General features: G+C 38.9%; 1 protein-coding gene across 2 annotated transcripts in view; it reads right to left on the bottom strand.

Annotated features, from left to right (window-relative positions):
• wdr7 (WD repeat domain 7) overlaps window positions 1-22,825 on the bottom strand; it is a 126,267-nt gene that overhangs the window by 72,309 nt on the left and 31,133 nt on the right. For both annotated transcript variants that reach the window (XM_073477943.1, XM_073477944.1), the window contains exons 16-19: window positions 20,576-20,809; window positions 20,132-20,425; window positions 19,724-19,920; window positions 11,995-12,092 (exon numbers count right to left, since the gene is read on the bottom strand). In XM_073477943.1, the coding sequence (XP_073334044.1) occupies window positions 11,995-12,092; window positions 19,724-19,920; window positions 20,132-20,425; window positions 20,576-20,809 (823 nt within the window). The remainder of the gene's footprint in view (window positions 1-11,994; window positions 12,093-19,723; window positions 19,921-20,131; window positions 20,426-20,575; window positions 20,810-22,825) is intronic.

The following is a 22,825-nucleotide window of genomic DNA, read 5'->3' as shown; positions in this document are numbered from 1 at the left end:
TTTAGGTGTGTTTATATCACTATTTTTGTCTGATGTTTCCATATGACAGCAGTGAGTTTCTTACATCCTTATACACAGTTTGACTTTGTCCTTATACAATCCCCGCACACTAACAACAGTTAAACACAAGATGAGAATATTATTGGCTATTATTTACAGTCTTGGTTAGAGCAAAGTTATTTCTGCTAACCAGAGCCTGGGTATGTTTGATGGCATTAAACAGGTAGACAACAGATATACAGCACTGCCAGGTGGATCGACAGAGGCCTCATAACGATACCTTGGCATGATGAACCTAAGTGTGTTTCATATCATTCAGGAAAACTACAATGTGTGGAAGATTTTACTCGACAATAAAAACTTGTAAGTTTTCAGAAAAAATGACAAAGGTGCTACAAGTCCATCACTCTTCTTCTCAGTTTTGTTTTCCTGAGTGACGGACAAAGAAAAGTAACATTCAAAATGTCTTGGTATCGCTTTAATAGGGCTCAAATCCAGCTGTATCACTCTGAGCCAAAATAACGGCTTATATTTATATTTTACACCAAACACAAGAGAAATATAAACCAGCTCTTACATGTCCGTGACAAAAAATGGACTGAAATGTTTATTTGCTGATACTCAACATAAACCAAGGACCTTATTCACATATATTGGCTCAATATATGGTTTCCAGAGAAGATGCATGTATGGAAATGCACTTGAAAGGACACTGAATAGTTTTTGAGCAGGAAAGAAATTCCATACAAATTTCTTTGCCAAGGGCATCAACTTACCTCCGCCATCCAAATGTACAGGCAAAACTCAAACCATTAGGTGTATAACAAACAAACCGTATCTAAGTTGAGCTTGAAAGCTTTATTGTGATTAATATCACAAAAAACAATGTTAAATATCTGGTCAAATATTTGACATTCGTCTTACAGCATAATAACTTAATTGTGTCAGTATTGGATCAACCTCTGGGTACAAAATTTCCAACACTGTCTTGCAGAAACCTCAGATATGTCAACATCAAAAACATTTTGTTAATTAGTTCCTTAAATCAAATTTAACCTTGCCTTCCACCACCACTATCAATATCTAATAAAAGTTGACCCCTCTTCTGTCTTCAGACTACTTAATTTTCACCTGAAACGGTGATGCAAACTCATGCTGGGACAGAAAAGGAATGCCGTCAGCTTTTCCTCACTATACCATAAACTTGGGTGTGAAACATGCTTTCTAAATGCAATGTGAAGGACTAATGTTATTTAGTCCAGAGTATGGTTGACAATGACCAATGTGGTACATACTTTTAACTAAAGGTAAAACAACTTAATTACTGTTGCTGCTAACAACAACTATTCCTGCTGGTGCTGATGACAGTTGCTGCTGCTATTACTAATGCTGTTAACAGTATCTACTAGCAGAACAACTACTACTACAGCTGCTGCTCCTGCTGCTAAAGACAATTTTTGCTGCTGCTAGTACTACTATTACTACAGCTGCTAACAATTATTAATACTGCTGCTGATAACAATAGCTTCAACAACTGCTGCCGCTGATACTACTAATTATTTAGTTTTGATTTATTAGTTATTTAACTGGGTATGTCATATTAAGGTTTTATAAGGAAGACCTGGCATAGACAGCAGAATTATAAGTAGTAAACAAAACAATACAAAGTCAGGCATAAAACAACACTGAAACAAGATAACACAACTAAAACAAGGCTAAAAGCAGTGGTGGAAAGTAACTAAGTTCATGTTATCATAAGTACTTATTTTAGGGACAAATGTGTCTTGCATTGAGTATTTCCATTTCATGCTATTTTATACTTGTATTCCACTACATTTCAGAAGGAAATGTACTTTAAGCCGAACTACATTTATCCGACTGCTTTAGCTCCAATACACTCCAAGACACTTTTTGTAGATTAAACTACAAAACAGCATAAATAATAGTAAACATTAGCTTAAAAATAGTTAGAAAATACTTTCTTGACTATCATTGTTGTTGCTATTCTTGTCGCTACTACTTCTACAGCTAAAAATGATTCTTGATAGCATATACTACTGACAACAATAATAATGTTTCTGCAGGGCAGTGTTTTAAGAATAAACATAATACAAAACCTTGACACATTTTCTACAGTTGCTATTTAACTAGAGGTATCTCAGTTCTAAATATTCCTACTTCTACTTGAAAGGAATGAGCCTGTGTCTGCATGCTTGCTGTTTTCCAGTAGAAAACTAAGATATCTGACAACCTGTGTTTTAGTCTCTGAAAATTGGAAACTAAAGGATATCCACTTTGAAAGGCACTTTATTTTCCCAACAGACACCACAAATGTGGAACAGTTTATGTTATTTAAAAGCACATTAATTGCATGGGTGGATGGGGCAAGAAGCTTCCGCAATAAAAGTCAACATCCTGTTAAAAAAAAATTAAAAAGATAATATAATAGCCATTTTAAAATAAAATCCAGCTTTGGTTCTGAGGGACGCCATCAGTATCCTTATGTATCTCTCTTAAAAACTCTTATGTACAATGTTAGATTGATGTGCTGCGAGTGAAAAAAGAGTAAAAAATGTAAAACAAGGGGAAATTCTGGTCATTGCTGAGCACAAATTTGTTTGTTTTTTATTCATTTATTTATTTTTTAATTCAGTCCATTAAAGTTGTTTTGTTAGCTTGACTTTTTCCCCCTATGACACACTCCCCATTCCATCAGGTGGAAATAGCAAGCATGCAAACAGCGAGCATAGAGACAGTGAAACTTCAGGACTCATGGACACATTCGGACAGACAGACTTAGAGACAGAAACAGCAGGGTAGGTCTGCACAATACAGCCACAATTGAAAAAAGACAAAGACCAGGGCATAAGGACTGAGGTCAATACACTCTCAAATGCATCAGATCTTCTTCTTTGCTGATGACACCACTCTTTTTGTCATTCAATTTTGCTGCACTGAGGAACTTGTCCTGGGTTCCTACAAGTTTCATTAACTTGGATTTGTGAAGTGAAAATGACTCCTGACATTATTGTGGTCAGAAATTATAAAATTTGTAGCAGATTAGCCTAAAAATATGCACCTTTCCACAAAATTGCAAATTGTAAGGCTGAGGAAAATTGTGAATAATATCTTGAGAGCAAAAGGTCAACATTTCACTTGACCTTGCACAACTGATTTTGTACTGGATTATATTGTGTACCATTCTTTCAATTTTTCCATATTTTAGAAATATATCAGGGACTACCAACTGTGGCAAATATTGTAGGAGTCATTTAATTTCTCGTGACCAAGTCAGATCACAGTTCCTGTGCCAGGTATATTACAGCATTCAAATTTAGAGACTGAAAACTTTCAATTTCTTCAACTGACTGGTTTGAAAGTGGACTGAAATCAGTTGTGACGGACAGACAGATAAACAGACAGCGCTGTGGACCGAAACAAGGACAAAGACATGGCAAAAAACTTGAGCTAGACACCTGAGATGAAAACCTAACACTGGCTGCGGGAAAAAACAAGACTTATGCAAGGAAAGAGAAATGAGGTGATGAGACCCAAGAAGGATAGGAACAGAAAAAAAAAGGTTGGGAGATAAATAACTGATGGAGTGAAGATAGGGGGGGGCAAAGAAATGTGGTGGCATCAAGAGCAAGAGAGAAGTCAATAGAACAAACAGAAAAGGGAATGGAGAGGGGGGAAAATAAAAATATAAAAATACAGATGGGATGGAGAGAAGGAACTAAAGGTAAGACAGAAGGAAGGAAGGCAAGAAAGAAGATCTAGGAAGCAGAAGATCTCCAAAGACAGATAAGTGACTGAAAAAGAGTATGACTGCAAGAATTTCCCTAAGAGGTACCCGTCAGTTCAGTCTGTACCTTCATTGACTGAGTGGATGTTATAAGTAGCAGGGCCGGGGCTGGGGGAGCCAGGGGCCCCCTGAGGATGGCCCCCAGGCACCCCTGTAGCCCCAGCAGTAGCAGAAGTTACAGTACTGGTGTTGGCTGCGGCAGCTACAGCAGCTTGTAAAGGAAGAGAAGGAGAGAAATATCAAGAAGGAAAGAACAGGTTAGAGGGGTAAGTATATATATATATACACACAATGGCAAACAAAGAGAAGAGACAAGCAGTCAGGAAGCAGGGAATAAGAAAATGTATTAACAACAAACAAGAACAGAAGACAATAAGAAAAGAAAAAGTAAAGCCATTAGATGGAGAGAAAAAAATAAAGATAAAATGAAATAATAATAAAAATTGGCTTTACATAACTGGTCAAACACAATAAGCAAAACATGGGTACATTTAAAGTATCTTTGGAAAAAAGGATTAAAAAATATGGCAAAATAAGCTCTGGACCAAACCAAAACAATGACCATTCTGAAAAACCCAAGACTACATTAAATGCAAAATCTAATATTAAACAAAGCTTTTAAAGCTTTTTTCAATATCATAAAAAAATATAGGGAATGGTTAAAGTTAAGGAAAAATAGTGGTTATGGTAAATAAACCATTATTGAAATATGGATAAGATTGTACTTCCTGTAGTTATAGTCAAAAAATAATTGTTCCCAGATGAAAGTTTGGCAAGCTACAAAATCATACACATCCTTATTTTACACCCTTATGCATAAACAACACATTGCTTTAGCACTGAATGTTGGCAGTGGACATATTTTGTGAGGTGCTAAATTGTCCAATAAACATAAATCCCACGGACAGTGGGCTGCAGGACTAGGTGGGTAGATAAGTTGCATAAAGTCCAAATCAAAGGATTCCAGCAAATGGATGTTTGTCAATCCATTTAATCCAAGTCTAACTCGACACAGCTAATAGGACTTGTGTAAATTATACATAAATTAATAGATTTAAGGATTCAGATTCTGAGACTCTGATAGGCTAACACAGACCAATCTAGTAAATAAATGAATAATGTGGACTTTCTCCCAGTCTGCCCAACTCTTTTGCCCAAAATTATTAAATTTTAAATATGTCATCTTTAAACTGTTTTAGTCTTCATCTTGGCAAACATCTTCTGGACAGTTTTTTCCCAGTAAATCAAATATGGCTGCAACTACTTTTTATGAAACCAAAAAAGAAAATTTACAAAGGAGTAAAAGCTACATTTTTTTTAGGAAAGAAAACATTTAAGCAAATGATTGTCATGACATTAGCAAGTAAGAGATAAACTTATAAACACAAAAGCCACAAAAAAACATTTTTATTTTTTTAAGGAAAAAGACATGAAAGGGGAATAAACCCGAAGCAGAGAGGAAGTCTTCCTCTGTGGAGAGAAGTGTTCATAAAAGGCACATAAATTTAAATTTAAATCAAGATGACACTTAATATCCCAGCAAGCACTTGGTAAAGAGGTGAAAAATCTGCTGTTAGTTTGGACCAATAACACCCATACAAACGAAAGCTGACAAAAGTCCAGGACCAGAACACAAAGGTTTCAGACTGTGGCCCTAGCATTTCATCAAACTGTATTCACTGGGAACTATTTTATCAAGAACATAAAACTTGTTTCAAAAAGGATGACCAACATATCCATAAAATAATCTACCTGAAGGTAAAAATATAATGTGCTGATTAGGGATGTCACGATTACTCGATTTCACAATTAATTGCGGTATTAAGCACGACGATTAATTGATCGTAACGTTTCCTGAATACCGTCAGAAAATATTATGCTGGAACCATAGTTAAGGGCAACTCAAACGGAACGAAAACAAAGTTACGCAACACCCACGTGTTGCCGCGCCTGCGTGTGTTGCTTTGTTTTGGTCCCTGCAAGTTGCAGAAGAGAGGCGTGCCTGTGGGGAAAATGGCAGAAGAGTTATTCTCCCCGACCAAATGTGTTAAGTCAGCCGTGTGGGAATATTTTGGATACAGGAAAAATGACCAGGGTGTCGTTTTTGAGGACGGCTTGCCAGCATGTAAATCATGTTATAAAAAAATTGCAGTCAAAGGAGGAAACACATCTAATATGTTTCACCACCTGCGGGACAACCACCCGACTTTGTTTGCCAAAATAAAGGTAAATACGCAGTAACATTAAAATACGTCAATGTTTTCCTAACGTTGCATTGAATTGGTAGGAAATTAAATGTTAGCGTGTCATTTGCACTTAATTGTGTACGAGTACGACAGGGGTTCGCCTTTCAGTGCAGCGTGAGGTCGATCGCTTTTTTTTTTGTCGTCGGACAGTCTCAGTGTCAGTGTGCAGTGACCTGTAGAAGAAAACGCCATGTAGTCAAGGTCCTCACTCAGTCAGTGAACATTTAGCATTACCTCCTTTTGCTTTCTCCCATCTGTGCGTAAACGTTGGGCTTGTGCTTCCAGCTCGATCCAGTGCTTGTACACTTGTGCTTCCAGTCCGTTTCATGTTTTACTAATTTGTTTATGTCATTGTAATTTAAACATAAAATAAATTAACCAAAATAATAGATAAGTTTTATATGTGGCCACATAAAATTAGACAAATGATTAAAACGATTAAAAATAAACTTAAACATTTGGTATAGATGACAATTGATGACTTAAATAATTTAAACAATTCTCCTGGGGGATTAATGATTGGTCCTATATAAATATATACTTAAATATACAAATACAAATATTGGGTCATATAATTAGTAATATAATTATATTTTGACAGTCAACATAAGTCATTACAGCCCAAACAAAGCTCTTGTTTGGTTACTTGACTTTGTTGCTATATATTTTTGTTGTGTTGGCATCAAAAGATAGAAATAAAGGAAACTTTAAGACCTTCAAGGAGTGTTCATGTGATTTTACATATGAATAGAGTTGTGAAATCAATCAACGCATAATAATCGTGATTATCGTAATATCGTGATAAATTCTCTGACAATAATCGTACTAAGGAAAACTGTAATCGTGACATCCCTAGTGCTGATTCAAACTGTATTAATAATACAGATGTTACGTTCTTTTGTGCAAGGGCCAGAGACCTGAAACCTTTATACTGTGGAGAACAAATGATCAAGTTGTTTCATATTTGAACATTTACATTTTCAAAATGCCATTAAGGGTATTTGGCAAAGCCCAGCTTTTCTCATAAAAATAAATCATGTCTTTAACATAATGTTCAAAAACTGATGACATTTACATTTCAATATAGTTATACACTAGGGGTGTGAATCTTTAGCAATCTCATGATTCGACTGGATTCAGATTCAGATTCTTGGGTGTCTGGTTCGATTCAGAATCGATTTGCAATTCAAAGATTCTCTGTATGCTAAACCATTCACTGGGGTCCTTAATCTGCTGCAATACAATATGAAACACAACTGGAAATTAAGATAAATAATCTGCCGCTTTTTTATTTCAAAAAAGTTAACTGCATTAATTAATAATTTAATTAATTTTTTAAGCATTTAACAGTCATGCCTGTATGTGAATAACAAAATAAGGGGGTGTGCTCCGCTCTATTATTGCCGTTGTAAGTCCAGCAGTGAGAACAGCCTCTCTGCTGCACTGTTAGGTCTGGGCAGGCCATCGCTGTACACAATGCTGAGCAGAAGCAAGGTTTTTAAGGTAAAAAAGGCTGAGCAGAGATATTTTCTTTACCACAGTTTGTTTAACGTGTTAAAAGCGGCAGTGTGTGTTTATTAGCTTGTTAGCAGTTGTCAGGTGGTCTTGTTTGTCACTGCTGACCAGCAGTGGTCAGCGGTAACAAACAAGACCATCCATTAACGTTAAATCATAATGTCTCATGATGGCATGAAAATTAATCACAAACACATGGCCTGCTTAATGTTCATCTTGCAAAGATAATTATTCAGTCATTTAATAAACACTTGTAACTGCTGCCTTATTTGAAGATGAACTTCAAGATATCCCGAGCATGGGCACACAGTAAATTGCCTGAGTGCAGCGCTGCCCTCGTAGTTGAGTTACGCTTTTTCCTTCCATAACCATCATGTTATGAACACTTAGATTGATTTTTGACATTTATGAATCGATTCTGAATCGTAGGAGATAGAAATCAAGATTCTTATGTGAATCCATTTTTTTTTTACCCACCCCTATTATACACAGTAATACTGTTCACACAAAACCAGCTAAGCAGCTACATGGAACAGGTACACATTTAAAAACTGTCAAAATAGTACACATACCACAGAGAAAACATGTAGCACAGACACAACAGAGAGAACAGGTGCAGCAACATTATATCAAGTGGTGGTAAAGAAAAGAGGAAAGCAAGAAACGAGAGAAATAGTGAAAGAAAGATGTGCATTAATACAAAGGACAGATTGAATGACAGTACACTGAAAAAAACACTGAGGAGAGAGCATGTTTGTGGAGCAGGTTTTTTAGGCAGCAGGCTGAAGCCATGCAGTGAAAAACAGTGTGAAGATGAAGAGACAGAAAGAGAAAGAAAGGCAGAGAAACAGAAAGTAGTTGAGACAGAAATTAGAAAGATAGACAGAGAAGATGGTTAAGTGCAGTCAACAGCAGTTTGCTGCCTTGGTGCAGAAAAAATCTAAATGTCAAATTAAATTCTGCTGTATGAAGAGGTTAAGTATATTTTTGTCTCTGCTATAAGGAATCATCTACTTTAGGTCCTGGAACAATGGCTGAGGCCTTGCAGGACAGCACCCTCTATAACAGGCAAGGATGTTGGTACTAACATCATAAAAATAATTATATATGCAGATGATACTCTAATATATATTTCTAACTTGAGAATTCAGTAATTTGTATATACTAAAACATGTCAAAGACAATCCAAGGCCACCGACATGCAGTGAATGTTGAGAGCTGCAACTAAAGATTATTTTCATTATCGATAACCTGCTGACTGCTTTTTCAATTAATTGGCTAGTAAAATGCAAAAAGAATGTGCAAAACCTGATGGAGACATCTTAAAATTGACTCCTGTTGTTCGTTTTTCAACTTACAGTCCAAAACCAAAGAGATATCCAGTTTAATATTATATAAGGCACAGCAATATGTTGATTTTATACAACTGAGAAGCTGGAACATGGGAATAACTAGCATTTGGGGGGGGGGGAAGAAAACTTTTTTAAATACATCAGCCTGATCAGAAAGTTGTGTTTTCTCTGGCCATCCTTAGACTATTTAAGGATAATTTTGTTTTATTAAAACTTGAGTGAGTTATCTTCATTGTTTTGTCCATCATTTCTGTGCCAAATCTGAATGTAATTATGTATGAGATACATGATAGAGGAAGATACAGAAATTAGAACCAAGGAATCACCCTTTGTTCCCATCCATTTGAGGAAGTAACAGTTTTTGTTAAGAGGGCCATGGATTAGAGAAATAAAGATGTTTCTTGATAACTTCTCTGCATTACTGCGGACATAATCGTAAATCAGTAACTGTAAGGTGTTGTTAGTCAGTTAAATTGTATTCAGACACCTTTCTCTCTGTTCAGCTCACTGTAAATGCTGAAGTATATTAGAGGGGCCTCCTCATTTATTTCCATGTGAAAGGAGACGGTGAGCAGGGTTAAGAGGGCTCCCCTTCACAAAGCCTCTGACACACGCACGCACGCACACACAAACACACACACACCAGGCTGGAGTAGCTGGCTGAGCAGAGGTCACGGCCGAGCGTTCCCCCTGAATGGTGGGGAATAGGCGTGTGGCGTGAATAAGTCCACACGCTTGTCACGCTTGGCCTCCATTAAGGCGTGACAATAGCACTAAAACCCCGCCTATCCCCCAACACCCGAGGGTGCCACCCATGGCATATGTGTGTGTGTGCAGTGTCTGTGTGTGTGTGTGTGTGTGTGTGTGTGTCTGTGTGTGTGTGTGTGTGTGTGTGTGTGTGTGTGTGTGTGTGTGTGTGTGTGTGTGTGTGTGTGTGCAGTGTCTGTGTGTGCAGTGTCTGTATTCACATAGACCTGATTTTTGGTGTGTATTGGAGGTATTGAGCTTGTTGTAGTGTGGTAGGTAACCTGGTGTGTGTGTGTGTGTGTGTGTGTGTGTGTGTGTGTGTGTGTGTGTGTGTGTGTGTGTGGTAGGCAGATGGTGACGGCTGGTTAAAACATCCCCTACAGTGAACTATAGCAGGTTTTTCTCTGCAAAGAAAGACTCAACTTCTCCTTTTCTCCACCTTTACAGAGTGAAATTCTCCTGTTTCTTTATTTGTATCACTTGTATTTTTCTTTCTGTTTCTACAGATGTTTGCTTCATCCATCTCTCTCTTGTTGTCTCAGTCAAAGCTTTATTTATGGTTGTGGGTTTTAGGGCTTACGCCATACCTATGGAGCAGGATGTGCGCCTCCTCAAGATTGGGGCAATCTGTTGCCTTGGTTTTAGGAATGTCTGACTGTGCTGATGATTGGAGGAAATCAAATCTATTTCCTGTGGTTCATACTGGAAATATTCATACTATAATACTTCTAGAAAGTTCTCCTCACTAAAAGGACAAAACAAGTCATTTGTCACTGCCTTCCAATATGAATGATTTCTAATCTGGGGGCCCTTTCATCAGGACCACCTTGTCACTGTCCTTAAATGTCACAATTCTGACTGTTTTCTGATCTGCCATGGCCATGATTAATGTTTGGTTACTACTTGGTTACGGTTAGAGAAAGATTACGGTCATGGTTTAACGCACAATATGTAATTTCTGCTGCTAGTCTCTCCATCAAAACAAAACCAAGGACATTTCCCAAGTGTTGTAGCTGCTCAGAGCTGACCGGCTCTACAGGAGAGAGTCGAGTGCAGAGCCAGACCTTCTGGAGGAATAAACACCCAGGGCCCTATTTAGACGGTCTATGGCGCTTGATCTAAAGCGCCACACGCTAGCACGTTGGGGCGTGTCCAAATCCATTTTGCTAGTTAAACAGCGGATAATCTGGGCACAAAGTGCAGCGCAAAGAGGTGGTATGTAGACTCTCAATTAGTCATGGGTGTGGTTTGGGTGGAACATAAATCAAACCAATCTGAGTGTCGTCTCCCATTCCGTTAAAGAGCCAGGTGTGCCAGGATCTGACACATATTAACCAGTAGCACTCATCTTCACTGAGGGACAGGGATGTGATCCTCGGCTGCTGAACCCTCTGCCCCGCCATTTCACAATCATCTGTCCCATCAACAACTCTGTTTGACTGCATATGAAAAAATAAACTGATATTTAACTGAGGAGGAGAAGGCACGTCCTCTGTGTGTGCGCAATACTCATAAAAAGTATCATTCTGATTAATAACAGGTGGGATGAGAGGGGAGAAATACGTCCTTAATGAGGAAAATATTAATGACATTACCTGCAGCGATCCTCCAGCAGCAGAAATGGTATGTGTATCTCTACATTAACATGCGCATTTGTGCACGATGAACAGCTGATAAACTTCAAAGGAGTAACTTCTCAATGGAAAATTTATAACTACAGTTTTTAGTTTTGCTGATTAAATGTGCCACGATATGTGTTACAGTACATTACTGCGTTCATGGAAATATTAAAAATAAAATATTTAAAATATTAAATATTTAGTCGTACATTGCTGTACTCCTTTTTCCTGACACTGTTATAAATCACACATCTACACATGCTCTTGTCAAGTAAGTAGAAATATATGTTACTTTAGACATTTCAACAGAACATAATGTTGTTGTTTTTTGTGTGGACAGTCTCAATACTTTTCCAGTATGAATCTCTGAATTTGTGGCAACTATGAATCAGCCTCTCCACCAAAGAATTCCATTAAGTTCCACTCAGAAAGGTACAGAACGCCATGACTCCATGTGAGTGCAGTCAGAGGTCTGTAGTTACAACAACTCCACCTTCATGTCACAAACAACAGAGCATCCCTTTAAAGACCTGCTGACCGAGGAAACAGCAGCAGCTTCCTCCTGTGATATTTCTGTTTTTTTTCTTGAACTCTCTGTGGGTTTTATTGCCGGTGGGCTGCATTATCAAACCCCCACCCCTCCTCCCTCCCACCCTCCCCGCAGGGCCCTGGGGGTGTGTGAAGCCAGTGCCCCCTCCTTTTGTAGTTACCTTGTTTGATCTGGGCCTGTAGCGCCGGGTTGGAAGGCTGAGGGGGGCCAGCCGGCGTCCTGCGAGGAGTCTCCGGGGTTCCTCCTGGTCTGGGAGGCCTGGAGGAGGATCACAAAGAGGAGGCATGAAATATTAAAAAGGAGCAAGGAGGAGAGAGGAGGGCCAACAAACACACACAGACACACCATAATACAAAAAAAAAGTCAGTCACAGAAACACATACATACCTAAAACCAGGGGTCCACACAAACTAATGTTTTTATTTCGGTTTCCTGAAATCAACAGCTTGAATCTTACACACACACACACACACACACACACACACACACACACACACACACACAGTCGTAGGTAACTCGGTGCGTGTGTGTGTGCCTGTGTGTGTGTGTGTTTGTGCGTGAGTGCGTGCGTGCGTGCGTGCGTGCGTGTGTGCATGCATGTGTTTGTTCTCAGGCTCCAGCCTATTGAATTTTGGGTGGAGGACACAATCCTGAGTCTGAACAGACTGGAGGCGTCTGACTCTCAGAGACACACAAACACATCCAATACAACAATCAATGGAGTGATCGATAACAGTTGCCAGGCTACAAATCACTGCCACACAGCTCTAGCATTAGCAGTTAGAAGTGCCTAAAAATCTACTGCATTGAAGTTTTGAGAAGCGACAAGAGGGTCGGGTTACGAATTGTTAGCAGTCAATTAATGACTTTGATCGTTCTTGGGATTCTTCATTTTTTTAATCCATTTTAAGTGCTTAATATTGCTCTATTTGTGGGTTTTATATGCCCCTTTTCTTGTAGTCTTTTGATTTTTGATTTTTATGTATTTATTTATTTATTTTATTTATTTAATTTTAGTTTATTTAACAGGGATGATACATACAACATTGCCACAGAAAATGGGAAAATGTGATGCATATAAGACGTCTAGCTTCAGCTAATTTGCAGTCTTTGTCCCTGGTCAGGCTTTAGAATAGAATAAAATATACTGAACACAATAAATGCAATAATACAAATACTGTGGATAATACAGTGAATAGGTACCATGAATAAATAAACAAAGCTGCAGTTATACATTTCAGATTAAAACACAAGTTAAATTTAGCATTAAACATTAGTAAAGTGCTGTATTGACAATGACTTAAGAGAAGTTAATGTTCACATTTGAATATATATATATATATATATATATATATATATATATATATATATAAATATATATATTATATATTTATCATCAGTCACAAAACACAGAAGGAAAAGCTATTGGATTTATTTAGTGAATGAGAACATCATTTATGTTAAAAAGAGAAACTGAGAGCAGCAGAGTGGTGACTATGTTAATGGATTCTCATCCATTGGTAAATGGTAAATGGTCCATGGTAAATTCAGGACAATGTTCATTTCCACGACATTCAATTCCAACAATACAGTCATGTCATAAAGGTAACTGTAGCCCCTCCAATTACCAGATAAATTGACCTTGCCAAGCATCACTGACAGAGAGGGAAGCGTAGTTGGGATTTTTTTTTATGGTAATCATTTGTTTCTAGAGCTATATTTACTTGGACCTTAAACTTCCACTAGCATGCTTCATGTAACCATCTCAATAAAGAGAGTGATCTGATCCGGGCTGATCCGAATGAATTTTTCAATCACATCAAGAGGAGTGGAGTAAACCTTTGATATCTGTTCAATAGGAAAATATTGGCACATAATAACCATGTAAACACTTAATCTGATTGTTCATCTCAATTTGACATAAATATATTTTTTCTGCACGTTTGCCTCACATGGCGGTAACATTAGGTGATGTTGCTTCTGTGGCTGATACAACTTTTTTGTTGGAGATTTTAAAAGATTTGAGGTTTGCTGAACGCTTCAATGGTCAGAATACTCCAAACAATGAGCTGTTCAAACCACTGTTTAAATAGGAACAAAGCTGGAATACACCGAACCACAGACACGATTATTGTTCCTAGGACACAATACGGGGGAATCTTAAATTTTATTAACCTAGGAACGAATGTTTGAATGAATTGATTTTTTTGAATAAAGTTGGCAAAAAACAAAGTCTCATTCTGTTATATCTCTGGCTTTTCTGTTTAAAAAATATTCAGTTGTGTTTTCTTTATAAAATGCCAACACACACACACAAAATTATTTTATTCTACAGAGAACTTCCAGTGAAAACTATTCCATACAACAGAGCACAAGAATATGTGCACCTGCATGCCCCCCGCACCCCCACCCGACTCACACACCTGCTCTCACTGCCATTCACTATATCACACAAAAAACACACTGACAACCTCTCTCACTCACTCACTCACTTACACACACACCTTTATGTCTCTGTGGCACACAAAAACACAAAGAAATACACGGTCTCACTCAAAAGGCACAAAGTTTTTACCCCACAAATTTCAGTAAAAACAATTATAACAATTAATCTGATTAGAGAACAGGTTCACTCATTTTCGAGCCACATGCCATGCTGTATTTATATTAAAAGAGTCATTGGTGGTGGCAGTTTTGCCTGTATGATCTGACCCTAGGGTGATCCGTTCCTAAATGACTCTAATGTAAGAGAAGGCAGACAAATCAGGGTTGAGCTTGGCTGAAACATGTACTGGGTACAGAAAATGTACTTTTGTATGAGTATCATCCAAATAAAACGTGTTGATATCCATTCTCCTCATGAAGAAAAAACCCTAATTTTTCATAAAGAACTTGTTGTGTAAATAGTCTCACTCCTACTCTTGTGTTTAAAAAACATTAATCTGAAGCTCAATTCCAACAACATTCTGTAAATAATTTTAATAAATAATAATTAAAGCAACTGGTGATAAACCTATTAAACCTATAAACCTATTAATTTCAGGCTTTAATTCATTAACTTCCAGTTAGTCCCAACCACAGGTTTGAGCTCGTCCAGTCTGAGTACGAACATTGATACAGATAAAGGTGAAATGGCTTACGCCTAGAAAGAATATTTCAAGTTCAGTTGAAGCTGGCTTCAGGAGTCTGAGTTGAGAAGGTATCTTTAAAAGTTCAGTTTAAAACTCCACAGACAGTGTTTTCTTGCTGAACTGCACTGGATGCAAAATACTGCACAAACTAAACCACAGTCTGCAACAACAGCATAAGAACAGAAATAATTTAATACACTTTTAAAAAATCATTCTTACATGAAACTGTAGTTGAGTTTTGGCCACCAAACCTTATTTTACTCCTCAGACTCCATGTGTGGATGTGAATTACATTTGATATCAGACTTTATCGAGCTAAATAAATTCAGTATGTGGATTGACAGTGCAGCTCATGTTGTTATCAGAGTGCTGCTTTTTGCATCTGCATGTGTAACATGTGTACAAGCCGAGAAATGGGGTTTAGGGCTGTTATCTAAATAAAATCTAAATCCATCTAAATCCATCCACATTAGTTGATTCAGTTCAAACCAAAGAAAATAAATCTCACTTCGAAATTCTGCAGCGTTTAAATGCACCTCACAATTGGATGGTATTTGGCAAGTCAAACTTAACGGATTAACATGGAACCTATAGGGCAGACGGATGATGTACTGTACTGTACTGATGTACTATTTATTGGAAAATGAAAATCAACCCATATTGGCTTGTGTAGATTATGAGTCTGTAAATGTGTCCCATCTTCAATTTATCTTCAATCTGAAACTGTCCTCACCTGCTTTGCAAGCACACAGTGCAGCTACTGTAAATACTAAATATAATTCTATGGAGGAGGAAAAAAGTTACTCCACACAGCTCTTCATCTTCACTTAAGTAAACATTGAGCATGACCTCTGTTCAGAGTGAGGCCTCGTCGAACCGTAAAACAGCTAAATCTTCCCAAACCAGAGAGAGAAAGATGTGTTGCCTCTTGTTAAGCTGGCTAACGTGGACATACTCCACAATAATAATGTCCTGGCGAAGAAGGAGCTCAATATGATTTGCACAATAAGTAGCTATTTCTATAGACGAGGGCTAGCTTGTTTCTTGCCCAGTAAATCTAGTGAGTTTAGTGTTTTTCATGTTTATTATTATTGTCCTGGTCAGTTCCCCAAAGGGAGGTCCTGAAGGGCTTCTTCCACAGACAGGCTCAAGTCCTCAGCCACAGCTTGGTGAAGGGGGTGTCTTGGATGTTGTGATGAAATACTAAAAAAAACTACAAGTTCAGGAGCACTTCTTTTCAAACTTCGCCACACAGTGAGGAAGCTTTCATAAATGTAAGATAGAGCACATGAAAAAGCCAAAAACCCAAACATGTTCAAATATTTACAGCAACAGGTTTGGTGTGTCAAAGTGGAGGAAGCTCGAGAGAAGATCCTTGTTTGAGTTTTCAAAAGAAGTCTTCAGCTTCCTTCTGTAGCTGAGCAATCAGCTTCTCTGATCTGGACATACCATGGAGGAGGAGTTCTTTGTCAGAAAGTAATAAATAGCTTTGAAAAGTTTTTCAGGCTTTGCTGTGTTTTCTGTCCTGCTGCTGTGGTGCTCTTTGTTTTTGATATTCTTGCTGCCATTTCCTGTTTATCACCTCCGTACATCTCTGGCCAGTTAGGTTTTGATTAAGTTGCAACACAGGTTTTTCATCATTTCTGACTGGTCAAATCAATGACAACAGCACAAGATGAGAACTTCCACAATAGGCGGAAACAGCCATGGTTTTATTGTTGGCCTGCTTTAAACACAGGAAATATAGTTGTGACCATTGTTGAAAGGAGTCTGAATTAGGTTGCATGGTATTTGTTACTGTCCTCAGAGGTGTCCTGAGATGTTAAGGCAGTAAAATGATGGCTATAGACCTGAAAACTTGTTCATGAAAACTTAAGGGTTAGACTTGGGCTAAATGACTTGAGACTGACTTTGGCAAGACTTGAGACTTGATTTGAACTGGTCTAGATTGACTTTAGACTTGAATTGGAATTGTTGTCAAGGACTTGAGCCTTCATGTGGAATTTGCCTTCAAGGACATCAGATTTGACTTGAGGCTCTCTTTGAAAAGCCTTGAGATTCTACTTGGGACCTGTCTCTGTGACCTGAGAGTTCAAATAGACCTGACTTTAACTGACTTAAGACTTGACTTGGACTACATTGTTTTTAAACTGGCTTTTAGACTTTCAGACTTGACCTGGAACTGGCTTTAAGGACACTAGACTGGACATTACTTGTGGCTTGACTTGTCCTTATAGACTTATCCTCAAGGATTTGAGAACAACATCTTCTGACTTGACTTGAGACTGGCTTTGACAAGACTTGGAACTTGACTTGGACTTTATCAACTCATAAATGATGTAAATTGGATTGGATTTGCAAATAAGATTCGACTTGAGACTGGTTTTGACGAGATTCGGCCTTAAACTTCTCCCAACTACACCCTCAAACTCGGCTAGAATCTTTCATTCCAATATATTTGGACTTTGGGGGTCAAACGTGCTTAGGCATGGTATAGATTGCCGAGTGTGAGGGACAAACTAAGCCACAGTCCAGTTATTCTTTGTGAGGGGGTCAATGTACAACAGAGTCTTGCCCATTTCATCATGGTAAGGAAGGGGTTGAGAGAATTCAGCTGTGAACTGATTTGTCAAATTCAGGCAAACAGAGACAAGCTTACTATGAGAAGAAGAAGCCATTTGTACACACAGTAAGTCTGATGTTGGAAAAAAACACCTGGATCAACATCATACACCAACATCATATGCACAAAAAATAGTTTAGTGTAGAGTCGTCAGCTCTTGTATTGTTACCAAAAAGGTAACATTTCAGTGGAAGATCTTTATAACGATCCTTGGTTCTAACAACACAGCTCTTATTATAGACTTCAGATCCGGTTAATCACTAATCACAGAAGACTACAAAAGTCCTATCCAACCTGTACGCATTTCACCAAGCGTAGGAGATGTTTAAGTGGCTTATAAGCTACTGTATAAAATTAACTTGACAGCACTGAAAGGTTGAACCCACACAGATGCCAAACTAAAGAGCCAGTTAATACAGATTTTTGTTGCATGTTTAGCCAGTTGATTTAATAAAGATGATTAAACACAAAGACTGAAACCAGGTGAAATGAAAATCATAGAAGGCTGATAAAAAAATTTTAAAAAAAAACATTTCACCACATTTCTCCCTTACACATTCTCCCCCACCCCCTCCCTCGTTTCGAGTCTTGGCGTTTTCCGCTATGACTCTTCCTTGCTCGCCCTCCCTGCAGGGTTATTCTGTGCTGGGTTGACGAAATGATGAAATGTTGTGTTGGTGTTACAGCAGCAGGACCTCGACCTCCGTGTTAAATCTTTCACAGCACAATGAGATCTCAGACAGACTAAACAATCAGCCACACACACACACACACACACACACACACACACACAGAGACTTGACAGTAGTTGTACTCAGGTGCTGCTGGTATCATTGTGTATGTGAACAGTGTCTTTATTTTTGTGCTTTGAATTCAGTGACTGGTCTCACTTGTTTGGGTTGTTATTTTGTTTTTCAGCTAGAATCACTGATGATGGATGGGGGCGTGTTTTCCTGCCTTGAGAATCCAGATATTTTTAGCTTGGGTTTAAATCTTCTTTTGATATCTTTAAGATGCTGTGGACAAAGCATGCACTAATATTTAAACTAAATGTTACTAAAAGTTACATTGTCTGGGTGATCTATGATCAGTCCCATTGAGGAACAAGTCTATGCTTAAATCAAATGCATGGCTCCATTTTGGTGAGCAGTGCTCCAAACATTCTGAAGCAATGTGGACGGATTTCATAAGTCATTTTCACTCTTGAACTCCGGGCGATGCCTGGAGAATCCAGTCCATTGTTGGGAGTTGTCCTTTAATACATGTAGCACACAACAGGAGATTGTACGTATCAGAACCGTACCACAAAAAGTATGCTGCTGATATTGCAGGGTTAGTCTACAGCACAATGAAGATGGCAGACGAGGCCACTGACATTCGTAATGATGATTGTTTTTGCGCCGATATCAATACTGCATGTATCTAGACATCTCTGCAATTTGGAAATTAGTATTCTTACAGTTTTGCATCAGTCACATGATAGGAACGTGCCCACCCTCTTTCTGTCAGATTCCGGACAATTACCTGTTCTATTCACACATGATCTCAATCGGACACTACAAGGGCTTTGTACTCTGAAGCTGAAGGGTAAACTCCATTTTATGCGCAGGCCAACTGATTCGGACCTTTGTATTCTCACATACAGATCCTCTTACGTAAGATCCTGTGATAATATGAGCTTGCAAATCCATCTAGCCAGGCTTCAAGCTATGCGTTTGTGGCCTCAAACACAGGCGTTGAACCTATCAGGTTGACGACCAGCGAAAGAAGCAACATGGCGGCTCTTCAAGAGGTTACTGTAGCTGCTATACCATCAATTACATCAGAACTGAAAGGTTTTAGATTTAGATAAAATATAGTTTGTTTAATTCTTTAACTTTATTTGGAAACTTGGGGGCAGAAGACTTAACAAGCTTGACTAACACCTCTTATATGTTATTACACTATATTATATACGCATATTATATCACCAAACAGCGCAAAATCATCATCCCGTTGAGGTTCAATTTAAAAATAGATTGAAAGGCATATTTACATGTTGCACGTGTGTGTGTGTGTGTGTGTGTGTGTGTGTGTGTGTGTGTGTGTGTGTGTGTGTGTGTGTGTGTGTGTGTGTGTGTGTGTTTTAACAGTACCTGGCTGGTGCTTTCTTCATGTGCTCTCCGACGAAGGTGGCGTTGGTCATGCCCATCAGAGTGTTGGCCAGTGAGATTACAGACAGCAGGTGTTGTGTGGTGACAGCCCTCGAGACGCCGTACGTCCCCTTCCCCACGATGTCTGTCAGAGTCAGCTTCAGACCTGTCGCCAGGGACAACTGCCGCAGCAAGGACTCCTGGAAAACAGAGGCAGATAAATGAACCAAGGACCTGTGATGATACTTACAGTCTTATTGTATAACAGTATGTCTGAAAGTGTGATCATAGAGAGGAGGAAGCAGCTGTGTGTGTGTGTGTGTGTGTGTGTGTGTGTGTGTGTGTGTGTGTGTGTGTGTGTGTGTGTGTGTGTGTGTGTGTGTGTGTGTGTGTGTGTGTGATAGAAAGTACCTTGAAGGTGGGCAGCATGAGGGACATGTGACCTCCTCTGGAGATAAGGCCAAAGGAGATGGGGCAGTGCGGTCTGAGCATGCCCAGTCGCTCCAGACAGATGCCGTCCAGCTGTTCGTTGAGACCCCAGGCGTGCAGGCAGGACATGAAGAGTTTGGCTGTGTCCATGGTCAGATTGTACTCTAGCAGACTCAGAGACTTGGACTTCTCCTCTCGCCTCCTCATCTCCTCCTCCTCCTCTTCATCCTCATCCAGTAGGTGCTCCTTGATGGTCTCCTTCATTGTCTCCTTCACCTAGTAACATAAGATTAAAAAAAACAGACAAAATCGGATAAATATTAGAGAAAAAAACTAAATAAAATCTTGAAAATATACACACAAACAGACATAATATAACACTGTCTAAGTTTTATAATCTTCATATAAAACATACTGTTTACTGACCTGTTTGAAGATCTTGTTGGCCAGGAAGGACCCCCCCTTGTCAGCCCCAGCCTGGCTCTTCTGTAGCGTCTCTGGAGACACCAGCGTGGGGTTGGGTCTCTGGGCTTCCTCTGTCAGCAGCTGGATGATTACCGCCTCCACGTCAAAGAACAGCACATGCATGTCAGGGTCCGTCAGGTTGGTCTTCATCGCCTGGACCACCAGAGCATTGTGGGAGTATTTTGGCAGGTTGCCCTTGAGGAGAGAGGGAGAAATTTCAAAAATAAGACTTAAAGGAAACAGTAATGAATGTTTGTCTGTCACCGTTTCCCAGTTTGTGCCCACAGTGTGCTTTGTTCCTGGAGAAAAAAATATTAAGATTCATGAGAGTCAGATGGCAGAGCTCCCTCTGGGCACATATTCAATCTGTCACCTGACCAACCAGTCACAGTCCATATGTCCTTCCTTATGACTAGTCACATATTAAAGGCACTATGTAGAGGGGGACAGATTTTTTAAGGGGAACACAACCGTTTGGAGCAGGAAAAAGCCGATAGTCGTTTGATTAATAGTTTGTGTAACGTCCCATCTTATATCCTATTTGTGCTGATTAATCAGCCAAGCTAACACTATGTGTAGAAAAAAAATAAGAAAAATTAAACAAGCCTGGTGAAAACTGGCTCACTTCATCTGTTGGGTGGGAAGGTAACAGCACCAGATGGCTCTAAAATAATTTTCAAATCATTCACTTCACAATGTCATCTGCACTCATTCTGAAATGGACTATTTAAGCCTGAGGCAAAGCTTACTCAGGGACAGGACTCAACAGTGTATTATCTTAAAAGGGGTGCTCCAAAGATCTAATATTGCACTCACAAATTGGGCACCTTGTGAGCGACATAAATAATTGACCACACGTACGCAGCAGAGGCTTAGATATTCTGACTTTCAGTCTGTAATACACAATCAATCCATTTACATTTCCCAAATTGCAGCTGAATCGTGTTTTCTCTGCCTGGTAAACACTCATGTCTTTTAAACTCCACGCTCCCGGTTTGTTAGACAGGATTTCTGTTATACATTTGTATCCTCCAATCCCAAACTGAGACAACCTATAACTGATGACATCACTCAGACGTCATCTGGATTATTTTCTCAGATTTGACAAAGATCCTCCAGAGCAAGAGGAGAACTACAAGTGGCTTTCACTACAAGTGACACCTTTCACATAGAACAGAGTTCTGTTACCCGCTGTTTACCTGCTGATTACTGATTAGTGGGAGCTTAATATAATCACATTTTAGAGACCTTAATCAAAAATCCAAGCAGGACTATGCACGCGCGCGCGCACACACACACACACACACACACACACACACACACACACACACACACACACACACACACACACACACACACACACACACACACACACACACACACACACACACACACACACACACACACCATTAGGTAGCTGTAATTGCCACCAATACTAACATATTGCTTGATTTGAATTGCATTAGTAGAGACACCTGCATGGAGCTGTATGTAGGACAGTGCTGTTTGTTTGCATGTTAATGACCTGATGACTGCAATCAGACAACTGTGATCCTGTTAGAGTCTGACTCTCACTGAGGGAGGGAGGAGTGTTTGTTGTTTGACGTACAATTTGAGGGGTCAGGACGCCTTATTAATTATCTGAACAATCAATTATCCAGCTCTTGCACAATTGGTTGGATTTCTGGCAAGTCTAAACATTTTGGTCGGCTGTCTGCAGTTTGGCCAGTTCCATGATATTTGCCTCATGGCCTCTGTCAAAAGATCTGTTATGGTCTGTAGTGGTGTTTAAATATTTTTATAGTAGTATCAAATACACTGGGGCTGAAACTGTAATCCTGAGACTACTGTAAATTAAAAGTGAACTTCCCAGCAGATCAGACACAATACTGTCTACATCTTTCAGATCTGTGGCTCCATATTTTCCTGTTTTTTATTCGAACTTTCCATTCCAAAGTAATGCTATCTGTTGAGGACACAGACATCTTATCTGAATAAACTCTATGGGAATTGTCACAGGACAAAAGTGACAAGAGGCTACGTATTTACATTCTGGCTTCGACTGCTTTAACATTGCATTAAACGACTACTGTCCAGGAAATAATGAATATTTAAATTTGAGATACACTTGATACATTTTTTGACAGTTTTTCTAATGTTTGTTTCTGTGTGTCTGGCAATGTTCAGTTTTGGATGTTTTCTCAATTTTGT

This window comes from Pagrus major, chromosome 12 (genome assembly GCF_040436345.1).
Source record: "Pagrus major chromosome 12, Pma_NU_1.0".
Classification (NCBI taxonomy): domain Eukaryota; kingdom Metazoa; phylum Chordata; class Actinopteri; order Spariformes; family Sparidae; genus Pagrus; species Pagrus major.
This window is presented reverse-complemented; position numbering and strand designations above follow the sequence as displayed.